Source organism: Bubalus kerabau, chromosome 3 (genome assembly GCF_029407905.1).
Source record: "Bubalus kerabau isolate K-KA32 ecotype Philippines breed swamp buffalo chromosome 3, PCC_UOA_SB_1v2, whole genome shotgun sequence".
Lineage (NCBI taxonomy): Eukaryota > Metazoa > Chordata > Mammalia > Artiodactyla > Bovidae > Bubalus > Bubalus kerabau.
In genome coordinates, this window is record NC_073626.1 from 92438382 (window position 1) to 92457483 (window position 19102).

At 38.7% G+C, this 19102-nt stretch overlaps 1 protein-coding gene across 1 annotated transcript in view; it reads left to right on the forward strand.

Moving 5' to 3' along the window:
- Positions 1 to 19102, forward strand: part of ACVR1C (activin A receptor type 1C) — an 82928-nt gene that overhangs the window by 41412 nt on the left and 22414 nt on the right. The window contains exon 3 of the mRNA XM_055572517.1: positions 13419 to 13658. Within this exon, the coding sequence (XP_055428492.1) occupies positions 13419 to 13658 (240 nt within the window). The remainder of the gene's footprint in view (positions 1 to 13418; positions 13659 to 19102) is intronic.

A 19102-nucleotide genomic window follows, 5' to 3' on the forward strand; every position in this document is an offset into this window, starting at 1 on the left:
TGACTAAAGTTTCAATTTATGAGGGATTCTTAATAAATTAAAATTTCTGTGTACTTAAGAATATGGTCTCAGAAAAATATTTACAGATGTATAAGGAAAATTAGAGAAGTCCATGATCTCAGAAGGGGATTTTAATATACTGTTGTCTTGATAATAGAATAAATAGATTAAAAAAAAACAGTGAGACTACATGAGGCTGAAACAACATGATTTATGAACAACCTAACTTTTAGAAAATTATAACATAAATTATAATAGTCTTATGACATATCTGTAAGGAACATTTCAAAGCCCAAGAGGTTCTACCACAAAATTCCGCTAAATTTCCAGGAATAGATAATTGTGTAATTATTACACAAACTCCTCCAAACCATGCACAAAGAGGAAACACTCCTTAACCCATTCTGTGCATAACTTTGATATCAAAACCCAACAAAGACAGTATGAAAAAAGAAATAGCAAGTTATTCTCATCCATGAACATTACATGCAAATACCCCAGGCTTCCCTGGTGTCTCAGATGTAAAGAATCCACATGCAATGTGGGAGACCTGGGTTTGATCCTTGGGTTTGGAAGATTCCCTGGAGAATGGCATGGCAACCCACACCAATGTTCTTGCTGGAGAATCCCCATGGACAGAGGAGGCCGGCGGGCTATAGTCCATGGGGTCTCAAAGAGTGGGACAGGACTGAGTGACTAAGCAGCACAACACATGCAAATATCCCAACTTTAACCTGTAACAATGCAGGAAAAGGGATTCTGGGGAAAACAGTACAAAGACAGAGAAATGATTATTCCCCAAATCAGGATAATGATACCCTGGGGGATGGGAAAGGATCTGATCATGTGACTTACCTCTTGAGTGGGGAACAGGGAAGGGATAAGGGGGCCAGAGATGCATGGGGATTTATATGCTGTACATGTATATTATATGCACTTTTCTGTGTATTTGTTATATTTCACAACAAAAGAGCAAAACATCAAGCTTCAAAGTAACTTTTGGCAATGGGTGAATTTACAAAACTTATACATTTTCTTAACATGTGGAGTTGATATTGGAGAGCTACCAGGTTAAGGACATTATTCAGTTCTTTCCTTATAAATTTTTATGCTGTCTGTTTTGCTGCACATGTGTTCTTTTTCTAATGGAAAAAATCTAATGGCTCAAAGCTTACAAAAGCTATAAGTATTTCAAAGACATCTAGTTTCCTCCGATACCCATTTAGTAGCAGAATCTAGACTTAGATGAGTGTGTGGCTGTCTACCTAAGTGACAGTATTTTGAGCTCTCTTAATGGTAAGTGTGGCCATATGACTAAGTTCTGACAGAGTTTTGGAGAACTGAAAAGACTCATTTATAACACAACTGACACCTTATTATGTCATCTTCCATCATACTGCCTGGAGGTAAAGGGTGAAATATAGCAGCTTGCTTGTACCATGAGGACAATGACTATACCACAGGAATGGAAATGGGAGATAATAGGAGCCTGACCAAAAACTTCATGGAGCCAACTTGCTAGCATTGGACTCTTGTTGTTTAGTCTCTAAGTCATGTCTAACTCTTTTGTGACCCAAGAACTGTAGCCCGCTATGCTCCCCAGTCCATGGCATTCTCCAGGCAAGAATACTGGAGTGGGTAGCCAAGCCGTTCCCTTCTCCAGGGAATCATCCCACCCAGCAATTGAACCTGTGTCTCCTGCCTTGCAGGTGGGTTTGTTTACTGATGAGCCACCAGGGAGGCCCAAACATTGAACTACCCATCTTCAAATTTCTTTTACATGAAAGAGAAAAGGAAACTTCTGTATAGTTTCCTCTGTTGTTACTAGCTAAACCCAGTTTTAATGAATATAGAAACAGCAGAACAAGTCACCCAGAGTTCTATCTACTTATGGGTTGTATTTGACCTACAGACAGCTTTCATTTGATGTATATAGTTTCTGGGGAAAAAGTGAATTTCTTTATAATGTTAAACATTGAGTCATAAAATAAAAATATAGATACCTGGCTTATCTTGGGGCTTCCCTGATAGCTCAGTTGGTAAAGAATACACCTGCAATGCAGGAGACTCTGGTTCAATTCCTGGTTCGGAAAGATCCGCTGGAGAAGGGATAGGCTACCCACTCCAGTATTCTTGGGCTTTCCTTGTGGCTCAGCTGGTAAAGAATCTGCCTGCAATGCATGAGACCTGGGTACGATCCCTGGGTTGGGAAGATCCCCTGGAGAAAGGAAAGGTTACCCACTCCAATATTCTGGCCTAGAGAATTCCATGGACTAAAAATCAGAAGATTTGGCATCCTTGAAGTCTCCCTCTTGGTATCAGATGGCTGAAGCAGAAGTGACTGACTTCCTTATTGGGCATGAGCTTTCCTTGTTCATTCATTCACTCATTCAGTACTTATTGAGCTTATATCCTGGTAACCTTGGGCTTCCCTGGTGGCTCAGATGGTAAACAATCTGCTGGCAATGACAGAGACATTGGTTCGATCCCAGGGTTGGGAGGATTCCCTGGAAGAGGGCATGCAACCCACTCCAGTATTCTTGCTTGGAGAATCCCCATGAACAGAGGAGCCTGGAGGGCTACAGTCCATGGGGTTGCAAAGAGTTGGATGAGACTGAGCAACTTTCACTTTCAGAGTTCCTACTTTCAGTAGTTTAGTATATTTTCTATTTTAATATAGTCTAATTATTCTAATACAATTTTATGTTAGACTTTCTTTTCTTATTATTAAAACATATCTTTTCCTACGCGAAGGAGTCATATTTTGTTGCTTGTTTCTTTCATAGCTGTGTTACATTGTAATTTGTAGCAGAAATGATTTTTGGTGACTGTAGATGACATCAGAAAGATGCTCAGAGAAATAGTGGTGATGTCAAATAGCATCAAGAGCACACCAAAACTGTCATGAAAATTCATCCAGGATAAGGTCAGGAAACCTAGGCTAGAGAAGCCTGTTATTTGTAGGGTTAATTTTTATAAGACTTGCTCTTTAGTTTATGCTTGCACTAATTATCAACCTTCATATGGAAATAGACTATTCAGCAAAGCATTCAAGTTCTGAGTGTCTTTGTTCCTATTTTGCTACCAAAACATACAGTGCTTTAAAGGGTAAGTGTAATAAGAATTTCTGATTTTTCCTTTTGGTGTTCAGTACACTATTTTCATACTATTGTATTTTTGACTAATTTAAATAATTAGTTTCCATACAGAAAATATGTGCACAGCTTTAAAATGTGAGTACTTTCTTAACCTCAGTACAATTTTCACCTTCCTGTTCTCAGTTGTGTAAAGAAAAAAAGAACAATTCGTTATTTCTATAACCTAGGGTGGATGAACAATGCATATTGATTAGGAGCATGTCTAAATTAGACTTATTGAAACCAAACTGAAGGATTACATTTAAAGGAAGATAAAGTGCCGAAACATTATAATTGAATTTATCAAAAATTAATACATTTAAAGCATGTTATAATTATAAAATTTTGTGGACTCAGATACCAAGTATTATTCTTTGGGGAGTTGAAAAGTCTCCTTATTTTAATTCCTTTAAAGAAACCCATTGATGTCTCTTAACTTTTATGGTTTTCTATTTTAAACGTAAATTCATAGCTCTAGGCAGTGTGAGGTGACAGGACATGCTGAGAAATACTCATGGGACCCCTTGTGGAATTGTTCTGCCATCACATCAACAAATCCATTTGTAGCTCATTCTCTGAGGACTCACCCACACCTGACAGGTGTGCCAGACAGGCATATTTTTTCCCCATAAACTGAAGGATGCTATAATTCTTGCATTTGGAAAGCATGTGAAATGTAAGCATACAAAAAGTCAAACTTGTGCTCTACGAGATTAATATAGGAAGCATTTCTTGTCTCAAGGAACAAGTACACTGATTTTAATCATGAAATTTTGTTCATAGGGATATAATAGGAAATTGAAAGTGAAATTTATAAGCAATCCTAAATTGAGGATTTTACACTATATAAGCCATCCTCTTCTCAATTTTGTAAATACTATTACCTGTTTATTGAAATACTTTGGGGGGTCATTATACAGACATTGAACTGACTGAAAATATTATTATCTCAATGTCATTCCTTTCAAGTGAACAAACTGCTCTGTGTGAATGTGTTATCTGTTTAGTTCAGTTCAGTTCAGTCGTTCAGTCATGTCCGACTCTTGGCGACCCCATGAACCGCAGCACACCAGGCCTCCCTGTCCATCACCAACTCCCGGAGTTTACCCGAACTCATGTTCATGGACTTCCCTGGTGGCTCAGACGGTAAAGCGTTTGTCTACAATGTGAGAGACCTGGGTTCGATCCCTGGGTTGGGAAGATTCCCTGGAGAAGGAAATGGCAACCCACTCCATACTCTTGCCTTGAAAATCCCACGGACGGAGGAGCTTGGTGCAGGCTACTATCCATGGGGTCGCAAAGAGTCAGGCACGACTGAGCAACTTCACTTCACTTCACTTCGTGTTCATTGAGTTGGTGATGCCATCTAACCATCTCATCCTCTGTCGTCCCCTTCTCCTCTTGCCTTCGTGTTATCTGCAGGAGTAATTATATTAGCTGGAACTTTAAGACAGAGAAGTGTAACTTTTCCTTCATCAATATTTTAAGTGCTTTCTCTGAACAATGCTCTCTGCTATGAGATTGGGTGCTGTTTCCAAGGAACTTTCATTTTTTCTTATGGAAAATATTGACTTAAAAAAAAAAAACACTAACATATTCCTTGAGTAATTACTATCTAATTTCTTTATAGAAATGTATCATTGAAGAATGAAAGTGAAAGTAAAAGTGAAGTGTTAGTTGCTCAGTTGTGTCTGACACTTTGTGACCCCATGGACTGTAGCCTTCCAGGTTTCTCTGTCCATGGAATTCTCCAGGCAAGAACACTGGAGTGGGTTGCCATTTCCTTCTCTTGGGGATCTTCCTGACCCAGGGATCAAACTCAGTCTCATTCATTGCAGATAGGTTCTTTACCGCCTGAGCCACCAAGGAAGCCTCATTTAAGAATACTCAGTTCAGTTCAGTTCAGTTCATTTCAGTCGCTCAGTTGTGTCTGACTCTTTGAGACTCCACGGACTGCAGCATGCCAGGCTTCCCTATCCATCACCAACTCCCAGAGCTTGCCCAAACTCATGTCCATCGAGTCGGTGATGCCATCCAACCATCTTATTCTCTGTCATCCCATCTCCTCCTGCCTTCAATCTTTCTCAGCATCAGAGTCTTTTTCAGTGAGTCAGTTCTTTGCATCAGGTGGCCAAAGCACTGGAGTTTCAGCTTCAGCATCAGTCCTTCCAATGAATATTCAGGACTGATTTCCTTTAGGGTTGACTGGTTTGATCTGCTTGCAGTCCAGGGGATTCTCAAGAGTCTTCTCCAACATCACAGTTCAAAAGCATCAATTCTTTGACACTCAGCTTGCTTTATAGTCCAACTCTCACATCCATACATGACTACTGGAAAAACCATAGCTTTGACTAGAATAGAATAGAATAGAAGTATAATACACACTACTATATATAAAATAGATAATCAATAAGGATCTACTACATTAGCACAGGGAACTCTACTCAATACTCTGTAATAACCTATAATGGAAAAAGAATCTGAAAAAAAGATGGATATATGAATATATAACTAAATCACTTTTCTCTATATCTGAAACTAACAAAACTTTGTAAATCAAATATATTCTAATATAAAATGAATAAATAAAAGAATATGTGTTTTGATGACAGATTAATAAACTAACCCTGGTACATGCCCTGGAATGAAGAAAAACTGTGAAACCAATTTAAATTCTTCTACATTGTATTAGTCTCACCTCTGCTTGAGTCAAAGTTCTTCCTACCCCTGATGCCAAAGATTATATTCTTCATTCTTCAATCTAATATTCCTATTTCCTTAAAATATAAAGTAATTATTATTCTTAAATTCAGATGCTGGTGGACAAAAGAAGATTTGAAGCTTCTCAGCGTTCCTCCCGGAAACCAGAAGGACAAGGAGAACTAGCCAGGAAATATTTTAATGTGTGGAGCTCCCTGCCTGTTCCACACTCATGAAATCAGGCCATACATGTAGAACGTGTATGCAGATAGCCATTTACAGATTGAGCACCGAATGATGGAATGGCCTGTCGATACCTCATCTGAGTTGGTCAAAAGGCGGAAATAATTCTCCTATTATTTCTGTCACTGTCAGGGTTCAGTTGAATCTCTAGAGAAGAAAATATTCTGCCATTGTTCACCTAATGAACTTGAGGTTCACATTTATCAGAAACAACCTGTTTGACATGATTATTCTCTCTGTGAAGAAGGGGGACCATATAATGCCCCCTATAGTGGAGCATATTGGAGGGATCTAACCAAATTAACTTCTTTTTTTTTTTTTTTTTTCCAAATTAACTTCTAATTGGATTTTTCCTGGTAACATTTATAAGGGTCACTGTGAAGAAGTAGGAGGCTAGGACAAGCTTTGGTAAGTGATGGTGGTGGTGGAGGGACCCTGTAATTGGGAGTAAAGAATTACATTTATGTGTCAGACAAATAAAACTAGTGTTTGTGATGTAATTCCTTCGACCCATTCTACTTCCCATGTGTGTACTTCACACATATAAGTTCAGTTACATATTCTTTATATTAGACTGATTCATCATGAATGGAACTCTTCATTATGATCTTTTTATCTCCCATATCCCTTGCTCCTATAAAGTTTTCGCCATAGTTTTGCCTGCAGACCTGGCCTGCCCTGCTGCAGTCCATAGGGTCACGAAGAGTCGGACACGACTTGGTGACGGAACAACAACAGAGTTGTTTTGGAATTGCACCCTAGATGGGTCATGTATCCTTAGTAGATTTTAAACTACACAAAGATGTGGAGTCTGCCCAACTTCCTGCCTCCAACCCCAGAGTTGTTGTCAGAGGAATATTATACAATACACACCAATCCTTTTGGTTCCAGGTTTTGAACCAATGTAGTAAAGCAACAAGGAATAAATTAGACATGTACTTTCATTGCAATCAAGGAAATGTTTGAAATAATGCTACCCATATTTAAAGGAGCTTTGAAATGTCAGGTAAAGTAGGTTAATTATGAAGAATTGAGAGATTTCTCATTTCTTAACATGTCATTCTGTTTTTGACAAAATTAATGATTCCTGTTGAGCTAATTAACAAGGTACCTTTGAATATCTTAAAGGTAATGTATTTCTTTTTTCTGTTTCAGCTGCAATTATTTCCACACTTTCCCCCCAGAAATGTGTGAACTAAACAAAAAGCTCTTTATTTGAAGTCAGAGGTCATAGAAGTTTATAGGGTAGATAGACGGACAGTACATCACCATGTCATTTATATGTTCCTGGTGGCATTTCTTCTGGTAAATAACCAAAAAGACAATGTTGCTGGGGATGTCTTCTGATAGAAACAGACCCATCAGAAGACAGCCCCAGCAACATTGTCTTTTTGGTTATTTATTCTGAGAACATTTCAAAGCCACAAGCTTGGAGAAAGAAATACTTCTCTTTTGTGGGGGAGTTGGTGGTAGTAGGGAGGCAGTTGAAGGTTTGATATTTATATTAATACATTCATGGATTCACCCTTGCAATAATAGCATCTTTTCGCTTGAGGAAAAATTTAATGAAAGGAAGAGGAGCAGTTTTAATGATAAATTACTCTGTGGTTTCTTTAAGGATGTTTTGGACCCTTTTAAATTTATGTAGCTGCTTGCTATAGCAACTTTTGGGAAGGATGCACTAACCTTGAAATGGTTCATAAAAATTCACGTTGTCTGGATGAAGGCCTCTATTTTCTTTGTGCAAATGTTTTTTTAACAGCTGTCCAGTCCGTACATATCTTTTCAGTCACTATATCTTCATTTTCTATACATCTCTCCATTGTAATATCTTAGTTTCTATTCAGTTGAATGTCATTCACATACAGTCAAGAAATATACCTTTAAGTTGAACATAAATATACTACAGACTTTTGTGCCCGTGGTCAATACAAGTTATTTGAAGCAATTGATCAAGTCCACATCTCTGCCTAGTTCTAAGGCATCTCCTCCTCATAGCATGTACTAAGGAAATGCAAATTAATTGATGTGAAGGTCACATAAATCTCATACACATCAATAATTTTTCATACTTTTAATAAACAAACAGAAAGGGTCAGCAGGGGAGGAAACATGGAGACCATCCTCACATTTTGTCATCTTTTTCTTTTAATCTTGAGGAGTTCGTTTCCCTAAAGCCAGAAATAGGAGATGGTGAGGAGGTCATGAAAACTGTCCTGGGAGAAGCTGAGGTATCTAAACTGGATCTGAACTTTATCTGAGCATTGATAACCACCACTGTTTTCACCATTACCAATTTCACTCTTTTTTTTCTTTAGGGAAAGTTGTAAATTCACAAAGATTAAAAATTTTCTCCTTTCTTTCCTTTTTCCTTCCTCCCTTCCTCTTTCCTTTCTTTCTTCTTTTTTTCCTCTTCCTTGTTTTTTTTTTTTTTTTCCCCTTGGTCTTTGTTGTTCTTTAGTTGCTAAGTCGTGTTCAACTCTTTGCGACCCCATGGACTGTAGCCTGCCAGGCTCCTCTGTCCATGGAATTTTCCAGATGACAATACTGGAGTCAGTTACCATTTCCTTCTCCATTTTTGGCATTACTTAGCTTTTTACAGGGGCTTCCTAAGTGGCTCAGTGGTCAAAGAATCTGCCTGCAATGCAAGAGACATCGGAGACACCAGTTTGATTCCTGGTGTTCAGGAAAATCCCTTGAAGGAAGCCATGGCATGGAGTAGGTACTCCAATATTCTTACCTGGAGAATCCCATGGACAGAGGATCCTGGAGGGCTACAGTCCACGGGGTTACAAAGAGTTGGACACGACTGAATTGACTGAGCACGCACGAACACACCTTCTTACAATCTTTTAACTTCTGCATGATTGCCTCTAGCTGTGCAGAATCTCCCACCTCTTACATGCCCTTCTTCCTGCCTTATCTGTGCTTCCTTCCCCTGCTCTGTCTTGGTTTAATGTATTGCAGAACTTATATAGCAGAGACTTTTGTAAGCTAAGCACTCATCCGTCTGGGCTAGTACCTGTCTCTATTTTCCCATCTTCTTCTATTTAATTTACTAGGGAGTGAAATAACTAGAATTAGCAATGCAGCACTCCCGGAACTCACTTTTGGGATTAATATATACCCCACCATGGAGCTATTATTCCGTGGAGAAAAAGTTGACATGGTCAGAGAAATTAGAAATTGTCAAATAGGAGTTCTCCTATGATCAAGACTGTAAAACCCGCTAGAAAAATTAATAGGTTCATCCAAGATAACTTACTAAAATGTATTCTTAACTGCACTACTGTCTTTTTCTACCATGACTCATTGGGTATAGACTCCAGTTTTCTTCATTTGTCCCTTGTAGAGATTACAATCAGCATCTGGTTTAGAAGATAGTTTTACAAATGTTTGCCTTAAAAATTGCTCAGTGCTTAGGGAGCTTTCTAGATGGTGTTGCTAGCCTTTTTCTAGCTGAGTCATCTTTTTTTCATACTAACTCATATCAGTAAATTTGTTCACAAAAGTAGAAACATTGCCCATCTGTAATAAACATCCCTGAGTGCAGTAGCCATCACCAGAGAAGAGCACTTTTATAGATATTGTGCTATTTTCAGGCTTGCTGACCTTTTGCCTCTTTATTGGTTGCTATAGTGATGATCTGAACTCTGCTTAATAGAGCTTTACTAAAATGAAAGCAATCAATAAGCTTTTTAACTATAATGTTTATATTGATAGTTCCTAGTAACATGTATCAAAATAAAACTTATCCATATAAATGTATCCAATAATGGAATTTTATTTTTTAAAATCATGTGTCAGTACATGTTTATGTAAATTGCAAATTATTAAGTGCATTCTGTGGCTTTCTTAGAATTCTGGAAATACTTCTGTGAGGACATAAAAATATGGATCCAACTTGAAATGTAGATTTGAAAGACTATTTTGAAGTGGGCAATAAAACTTTTTCATGACAGCAAATTTTTGAAGTTGCAACTTCCATTGTTGATGGTTTCTTAAGCAAAGTCAAGTCTGAGAACTCTTTTAGCACCTTGTCCTAAGAACATTCAAGGCCAAGCTGTCCTTCTATGCACCTGTACAACTTCTAATGATTTCAGAGGAACCCTGTGACTCTCAGAACAGTTTGATCCACCGAAATTCACCTGGCAAAGTAAATAGAAGAGCATGAAATATGTTTCCAAAGCTCACTTAACAGTTTTAAATCTTTTATTCATTAGTAGTAGATAGACTACTATTTTTAGGATTATAGTGAAACTTTCGTGAACACATTTTTGAGGACTTTGATTATTTTTCCTTTAGAATTAAATAATATTTATTTTTGAATTATGTTCTCATATTCTGATTAACATGTTGTAAGTGAAATTCAAGTACATTTAATATAATAAACTCTCTTGGACTGTCATTGCAAAGAAGGAAGTCTGAGAAATGATTTAGTTCTTCCTCTCATGAAGAACTAGTATATGTGCTTTGGAAGGAATTGGATAATAAGTAAATGAATATATGATGTTCCAGATAGTGATAAGATTCAGGAAGTTAAATAAAACAGGAAAAAGGTATAAAGAATAAATAAGCAATAAGAAAGAGATACTATTTTAGATAGAGTCGTCAGCCAAAACCATCATCTCCTGCCTCAATTATTGCATCAGATTTCTAATTGGGCTGTAGGTATTTTCCATGTAAGCATCTTTACAGCAAACATTTTTGCAGCAAACAGTTTTTGTCATATAACTAATTGGCCTCAAGGCAATTTTGCCGTAGAAGATCAAATAACTGGTTGACACTTTGGTTTGATAGTTTGGTTTCATTTCTCCATTGATGGAGTGCCCCCATTTTTATATTACATGAATGTTAGCTGTCATAATGGTCTATAGAGTGATGAGTAGATGTTGTTGATCTTAAAACATTGGATGACAACAATTACTGAAATGTGAAATAAGAGAAGGTAAAGCCAAATTGTGTACAGTACTAGAAAATGATAACGTTGGTTTTCAAATCCTTTGGTGACTTGAAGGTGCAGAGTTGAACCTACATTTTCCATGCAACTTTGGAATGTCTGTCAGTGGACATGGACTATCAACATGTGACATATCTATCAACATGTGACATATTTATCAACATGTGACAGTTTGCCAAGAACAAACAACAGCAGAGAGGCTTTCACAAAGCAATACAAAACTCAGTTACAAATATACACCCTAGTATTTGGAAACGGACAGCTCTCTTTCTCTTTTGTAAATTTCTTATTGTTTTTTGGCTGTGGTGGGTCTTTGTTGCTGCATGTGGGCTTTCTCTTAGTTGCCGCGAGCAGGGGCTGTTCTCTAGTTGTGGTGCATGGGCCTCTCATTGTGGTGGTTTCTCTTGTTGCAGAGCACAGGCTCTAGGGTGCGCAGGCTTCAGTAGCTGCAGCACATGGGATCAGTAGTTGTGGTTTTTGGGCTCTAGAGGTCTGGCTCAGTAGTTGTGGCACAGGGGCTTAGTTGCTCCATGGAATGTGGGATCTTCCTGGGTCAGGGATTGAAGTGGTGTTCCTTGCATTGCAAGGCAGAGTCTTAACCATTGGACTATCAGGGAAGCCCTGGTACCTCTCTTAAGGAAGGCATACATTTTAGTGAAAAAGTGTTGCACTAAACAAGGAGATGAATCAACAAGCCTATATATATATATATATATATATATATATAAAATACTATGAACAAAAGACTTAGAAGATGAGTTCTTAGGTACAACTCACTAAATAAAATTATTTATGCAGTATCACCATGAACCTTTACACATTTTAAATATATTCACATATTTAATGTTTAACTATAAAATATTGAAAATTTTGTTATTAATTTTCACATTTCATTGTTTCCTTTTTTTTTTTAATGTTTATTTATTTATTTATTGGCCACGCCAAACAGCATGTGGGATCTCAGTTCTCCAGCCGGGGATTAAACCCATGCTCCACACATTGGAAGCACAGAGTCTTAACCACTGGACGGCCAGGGAAGTCCCTCATTGTTTCCTTTTTAATGTCACCCTTTTATTTTTTGTTATTTTTTTATTTTTATTTTTTTAGGAAAATGGTGCATTGTTTTTTTTTTATTTTATTTTATTTTATTTTTAAACCTGAAACACTGTATTAGTTTTGCCAAACATCAAAACGAATCCGCCACAGGTATACGTGTGTTCCCCATCCTGAACCCTCCTCCCTCCTCCCTCCCCACACCATCCCTCTGGGTCGTCCCAGTGCACCAGCCCCAAGCATCCAGTATCGTGCATTGAACCTGGACTGGCAACTATTTTTTGTTATTTTATCTTTTACAGCAAAACTGCCTTATGGCCAACTAGTTATTCAGCAAAAATATTTGTGGCAAAAATGCTTACGCTGAAAATACTAGACACGCTGTAATTGGTTTCTTAGCTTTTACTTTCATGCCCCTAGTGTCTGTTCATACAGCAGCCACTCAGAATATAAGTTAGATACTATCTTTTGTCTGTTCAAAACCCTGCGACAGCTTCTACTTGGAATAAAATTCAGAGTCCTTTTAGTCTGCAAGAGCCCACATGGTCCTTCTCTCTTTGACCTCACTGACCCCATTTCCTTTCACCTTTCTCCTTGTTTACTGCGCTCCAGGCAAAGATTATTCCTGAACATGCCCAGTAGGTCTCTGCCTCAGGGCCCCTTGTTACATTTGATTTCCTTCTGCTGAGAACAGGCTTCCAGGAGCTACTTCCCTTATTGCTCCCTGATACCTCCCCGGAGTGGCCTTCCGTGACCAGTCTGTCTACAAGTCGCATCCCACATCAGTCTGTCTCTTTGCTGGACTTTATTTTCTTTGACTTAGGATCTCTTGCTTTTGTATCACGTTTCCGTCCGTGGGTATGTGAGAGCATAAAGCACCACAGAGCAAGCATGGGCTCTCTCACTCGCTGCCCTGTCTCCGGCACCTGGAATAGTGGCAACATGTTGTAAGAGCTCAGTGATCATCTGTGGCAAAAAGGAGCGAACATGCCTTGAGGATGGATGACTGAAACGTGGGGTGAAAGTAGTCATGAAATGTTAAATGGTTTGGAGGCTTTAAAAAGGATCCCGGGTGCTAGAGTTTTCCATGAGATCCTAATCCTGTCTCCACTGTCACCTGACAGAACCTAACCCTAGTTGCATCCTAACCTCAACTCTCTTTCCCCGCCTTCGCTTTTTACCACAGAAACTCTTTACCAACTAGCATGAGTGGATATTGTGTAGCTGCACATTATAGATGTGAATTTTTGGTGACTGCATTTCCAGTTCTAAAATACTTAACATGGATTGACTTATGGTCATGTTCTTTCTTTTCTTAATTAAAGCATCACCAAATGCCCCAAAGCTTGGACCCATGGAGCTGACCATTATTATTACCGTGCCAGTTTTCCTCCTGTCCATAGCTTCAGTGCTGACAGTATGGGCGTGCCAAGGTCGACAGTGCACCTACAGAAAGAAAAAGAGACCGAATGTGGAGGAGCCCCTCTCTGAATGCAATCTGGTAAATGCTGGGAAAACTCTAAAAGATCTGATTTACGATGTGACTGCCTCTGGATCTGGCTCTGGTATGTGCCTGTTGTTCATTTTTTCAGTAAGAAAAACTCTTATTTAAAAATAAATCCCATTTTTTTTTCTTAAATTTTTTTTGTGGTAAAAGTCGCATAATATACCACACACTATTTTAACTATATTTAAGTGTAGAGTTCAGTGGTGCTAACGACAATCACGTTGTTGTACAACTCTCGCCATCTTTCCATCTTCTGAAATTTTCACCTTCCTGAGCTGAAGCTGTGTCCCCATTAAACTCTAACTCTCCATCCCCTCCCCTGTCTCTCCCCCCATCCCCAGCCCCTGGCATCTACCTATGTACTTTCTGGCTCTATGACTTTAAGTCTTCTAGGTACCTTGCTTTTTAACAAAAAAGGGGCCCAAATATTATTAATTCCATTGTTTAAAATACTTGATATGGTACACGGTAAATTCTGGCATAGAAACTTCTTTCAGGATTTGATGAAGAGTAAAATCTGTCCTGACCTAAAGAATTAAATCTTCTCAATTGCTTTTTGTGCCTTTAGGTATTCAGATTCTTATTTTCACATGCCTTCAGAATTTACTTCTGAAGCCAGGAGTTTCTTTTCTCAGCCCTCTGCTACATTCTGGTTAGTAATAATAGTTGTTGCTGTCTTGGTCATGTTTCAGGGGCACAAAAGAGTTATAGGGCTTAAGCATTGAATTCTGGGGAAAAGATATTAGTTACGCAAAATAGTGTTCTTTGCTTGTGATTATGAAGGTCTTTGGAATCTGTAGTCAACCCCTGGGATGTGTGTGTGTGTGTGAAGTTAATAGGGAGCTGACCTGAAATTCAAATCAAGAATATGTTCTTAAAGCTTAGAAACGAAAGGGAAGAGTACAATATTTCTGTGTTGGCTGCTGCTGCTGAGGTTATATGGTAACTCTTTCCCTCTTTAATGGAACTTCAGAACCCCTGATGAAGCTGTTCAAAATACCAGGCTGTGTTTTGGCTTAAATGAGCCTTTCTCATAGCACAAAGTATCTGAGGGCTTTTTGGGTTTTGGGTGACAGAGCAGCTTCTCCCTAGTAATCACAAACACCCTAAGATGGCAGAGGACTCCCAGCTATCATGTATATTTCAGCACATGGTGCTGCAGAAACATGAACTAGGCTGAGCCTCAGTGAACCATTTCGGTCATTCCTGCCTTGGAAAGATCATTAAGGATGATTACCCCCAAACAGATTTTGAAAACCTGCCTTGCCCATGGCCTTTAGGAGCATCCAGGCAGGCACAATTAACAAGGGCAGATGACAGAGGAGTGGGTAGCTTCTGTATGGGCATCCATATTTAACACAAAGCAGCTTTGGACTCACAAGTATTTATCAGAAAAGAGACCTAATTACATCATCCAGAAAGCCCAAGTAGGTTCCTGGCTCTGGGGGCATGATCGCTTGCTGACTGACCAAAGCCTCAGTGTTTACACCACTGCACAAATCAGGAGACATGTTTTCAAAGGAGAAATATTGAAAAGAATATCTCCAAACTGTGAAGCTTGTAAAAGACATCCAAATTACGTTGTTGTATAGAAAGATGGTACTTTTTCTTTAAAAGTAAAACCTGTTCGGATTTAATACTCTTTCTTCCTTGAGTGTTACATTCTGGGGGCCACTGGGCCTTAATTTCTTGAGCTCTGGCGATATTCTAGGCTCATAATATTGGCCCAGAAAGCTCTGATTTGTGCCAACTTCCTTGAAATCTTGTATAATTTCTGAAATGTTTAAGTGATTAAATAGCCATCTATTTCATCCCCACCAAAACATTTTAGTTCATATGAAGATGTAAAGCAGAAATACATATTTTGGAGCTACTCCTATTTTTTAAAATAATTTGTTTATTTTCCTATATATGGCTGTAGTGGGTCTTTGTTGATGTGAGGGCTTTTCTTTAGTTGTGGTGTGGGCTTCTCATTGCTGTAGCTGCTCTTCTGGCAGAGCGCATTCTCTAGGGTGCACATGTAGTTGCAGCAGGTAGGTTCAGTAGTTGTAGGTTCTGGGCTCTAGAGCATAGGCTTAAAAGTTGTGGCTTATATACTTAGTTTCTCTTCGGCAAGTGGGATCTTCCTGGACTAGGAATTGAACCTGTGTCTCCTGCATTGGCAGGCAGATCCTTTGCCACTGAGCCAACAGGGAAGCCCTGGAACTAGTTCTTGAATATGTTTAAGATGATCAGGGATTTCCCTTTCTAATAAAAGAAATGGAAATTTTATAACTGGAAGCTGAGTATTTAGTTTAAGAAAGTACTCATGAGCCAGGACATAAAATCAGAAATTAAGTTTTTTGGTATTTTTGTTCATCTTGAAACCTAAATCTAGACTTAACTAATTGCTGGACCCTCTCTTTAGATTTTTCTACATTCTTTCTTAAAAGAAAGCTGTAAATGTACCCATACATGGATGATTTTTTAAATGATCAACTTAAAAGCGTTCTAGGCATTTTTCTCCAAAGCCAGTGGCATATGTTTGGCAGTAACCACTGAATAACAGGAATGGATGGCTATACTGCCTTAAATCACCAGGGAGAATATGTCCATGTGTAGCAAGGCTTCTGTCACAAAAGCTCACCGATCTGAAGAAAATCAGGCATTTTCCTTCCCCTCTGCTTCTCTTCCCTGGCCAGTGACTTTAAATAAGAAGCAACTTTGTCAGGTGTTGAGAGACAAAAATTATGAAGCATATCCCAACCTGGTCAGGGACAAATTTCAAAGCAATACAATGCCTGCAAGAGAGGAGAACCAACTGATGTTTGACTGCACTGTCTTTGAGAGATGATGGTGTCTCAGGTGGCTTCACAGAGGCTGGGTAGGTTGCTGGTTTCTGCTGTGATATTACACTCCTGATAAATGATGATGTTTCTATCAGACAGGCCTCAGTTTCTACGTGCTGCATGCTAAATCGCTTCAGTTATGTCCGACTCTTTGGAGCCCATGGACCGTAGCCCATTAGGCTCCTCTGTCCGTGGGATTCTCTAGGCGTGAATACTGGAGTGGGTTGCCATGCCCTCCTCCAGGGGATGTTCGATTTGCAGGGAAAACCAAAGTCCTTGTGTCTGAAAAGGAAATCTCTAAGAGTGTAACACTTACTCAGGTTATTTTTGGTGGTTGCTTTCAAAGACCCTGAAGCAACTTTCATTGAATTTTACTCTCTCAACTTAATTGCTGTGCTGATTACCTGAGATGATATCCTACTTTGTCCCTGGTCTGCAGTCTTGATCATGTGCCTAATAAGTTTGCAGTTTGAAAATATTGACTTACGTAGTTTTCTAGCCAGTTGTCATTGCTGTGTTTTCATAGGTAGTGATTGGTCATGGTTATGCTTTTTTGAATTTGTGTGTGCAAAATGAGGGGAGGGAGGAGAGATATTGAAATTGTAATTTGGCTTAATAACTGTTCATACAACTTTCATTATGTGTCAGGTAGTAAAACTGACTATAGCTTACAAAAATAGCCTGGAAAGTTTGCTGCCGGAAATGTTTCCAACAGGCAAGGATTGTAGTCATATCCATTGAAATGGTGAGAGAGCAAGAACTTGGATTGAAAGCCAGTGTTCTAGTTGTAGGTCTGCCTTCCAGTTATTCCTGGGCAAGGTTTTGATTACCCTGCAGGCCCAATTTTCTCATCTCTAAAATGATAACATTGAACCAGGTAATCTCAGAAGAAATTTCTGGCTGTGGGGCTTTGTGACTAATTGTTGAGACCTATAATAGCAGACTTATAGTCTGTGCTTATTTAGTCATAGTGGGTGGTTCTCATGAAGAAAAGAACATTTGAACAAATTGTGGCTCATTTTAGAAGTAGAGGTGAAGCCTACAGGAGCTTACAGGATTGATGCTATCAGGGTTTCCCAGCCATCAGAGTACAATGATCACTAAACATCACTCTTCTGAATAAATTATACTGTGACCTCTTCAGTTATTTTCTCTCTAATTATAAAAGTAATAAATATTTGTGGAATGTTGGGGAAATCAAGAAAACGTACAACATTAGAAAGAAGAATCTCACAATTTACTTCACCTAATTCCCACTAAATAGAAATACCCATCATAGCATCTAGCATATATTCTTTTTAGTCTTTTTCCTAGACATATTTTGAATAGCTAGATACACTTATTTACATGGATAGAATTTGCTGCTTTTCGTTAGCAAAAGTATTTTTTCATTTAACAAAGTATTGTTTTTATTATAGCAAAAGTATTTTCCTATGTCATTAAGAAATATCTCTATAAACAACATCGTTATTTTTGGCTCTAAGTAATTCTTCCTTGGACTTCACTGGTAGCTCAGTGGTAAAGAATCTGCCTGCTAATGAAGGAGATGCAGGTTTGATCCCAGAGTCAGGAAGATCCCCTGGAGAAGGAAACGGCAACCCACTCCAGTATTCTTGCCTGAGAAATCCCATGGACAGAGAAGCCTGGTGAGCTATAGTCCATGGGGTCACAAAAGAGTTGAGTGTGACTTAGTGACTAAACAACAACAACCCCTCCTTAGACTTAATGTTAAGGGCAAACCATTATGAAGCATGTAATATGCCAGGTACCATGCTGAGTGCTTAACGTGCTGATGAATTCTCACAGTGTTCCTTTGAGAGAGCTAATATTATTACAGTTTTGCAGGCAAGGAAGCTGAAGCTTCAGTTCAGTTCAGTCGCTCAGTCGTGTACGACTCTTTGCGACCCCATGAACCGCAGCACGCCAGGCCTCCCTGTCCATCACCAACTCCCGGAGTTCACTCAGACTCATGTCCATCGAGTCGGTGATGCCATCCAGCCACCTCATCCTCTGTCGTCCCCTTCTCCTCCTGCCCCCAATCCCTCCCAGCATCAGAGTCTTCTCCAATGAGTCAACTCTTCACATGAGGTGGCCAAAGTATTGGAGTTTGAGCTTCAGCATCAGTCCTTCCAATGAATACCCAGGACTGATCTCCTTTAGGATGGACTGGTTGGATCTCCTTGCAGTCCAAGGGACTCTCAAGAGTCTTCTCCAACACCACAGTTCAAAGCTTAGAGAAGTTCAATAACTTGTTCATGATTACCATTGGTTCAGCTAAAATTGGAATCCATCTTTCTTAACTGTGGTCTTAATCTCTGCACCGCATTTAAAACTTTTTCTATTACCAGACATTTTCTCTTATTTTTCTCTAAGTAATAATATATTAAATATTTTGACAAATTCTTATGCATTTTATATCTTTAGAATTCTAGAGGTATAAAGCTATTGGTTCAAAAGAATCTAAACATTTTAATACACTCAGAATATATTTTCTTTGATTTTCTTTTATTCCACAGAAAATATCCATTTGATATTTTCCATGACTGTACCTTGCTTTCAATGTAACATGATTGCTTCACTTCATTATTGAATCTGATTCTTCATTTTCAAATTTTAATTTGTTTTTTTAAAATAATTTATAAAGAATTCTTCTTCATTCTCAGTTGTACTAGGA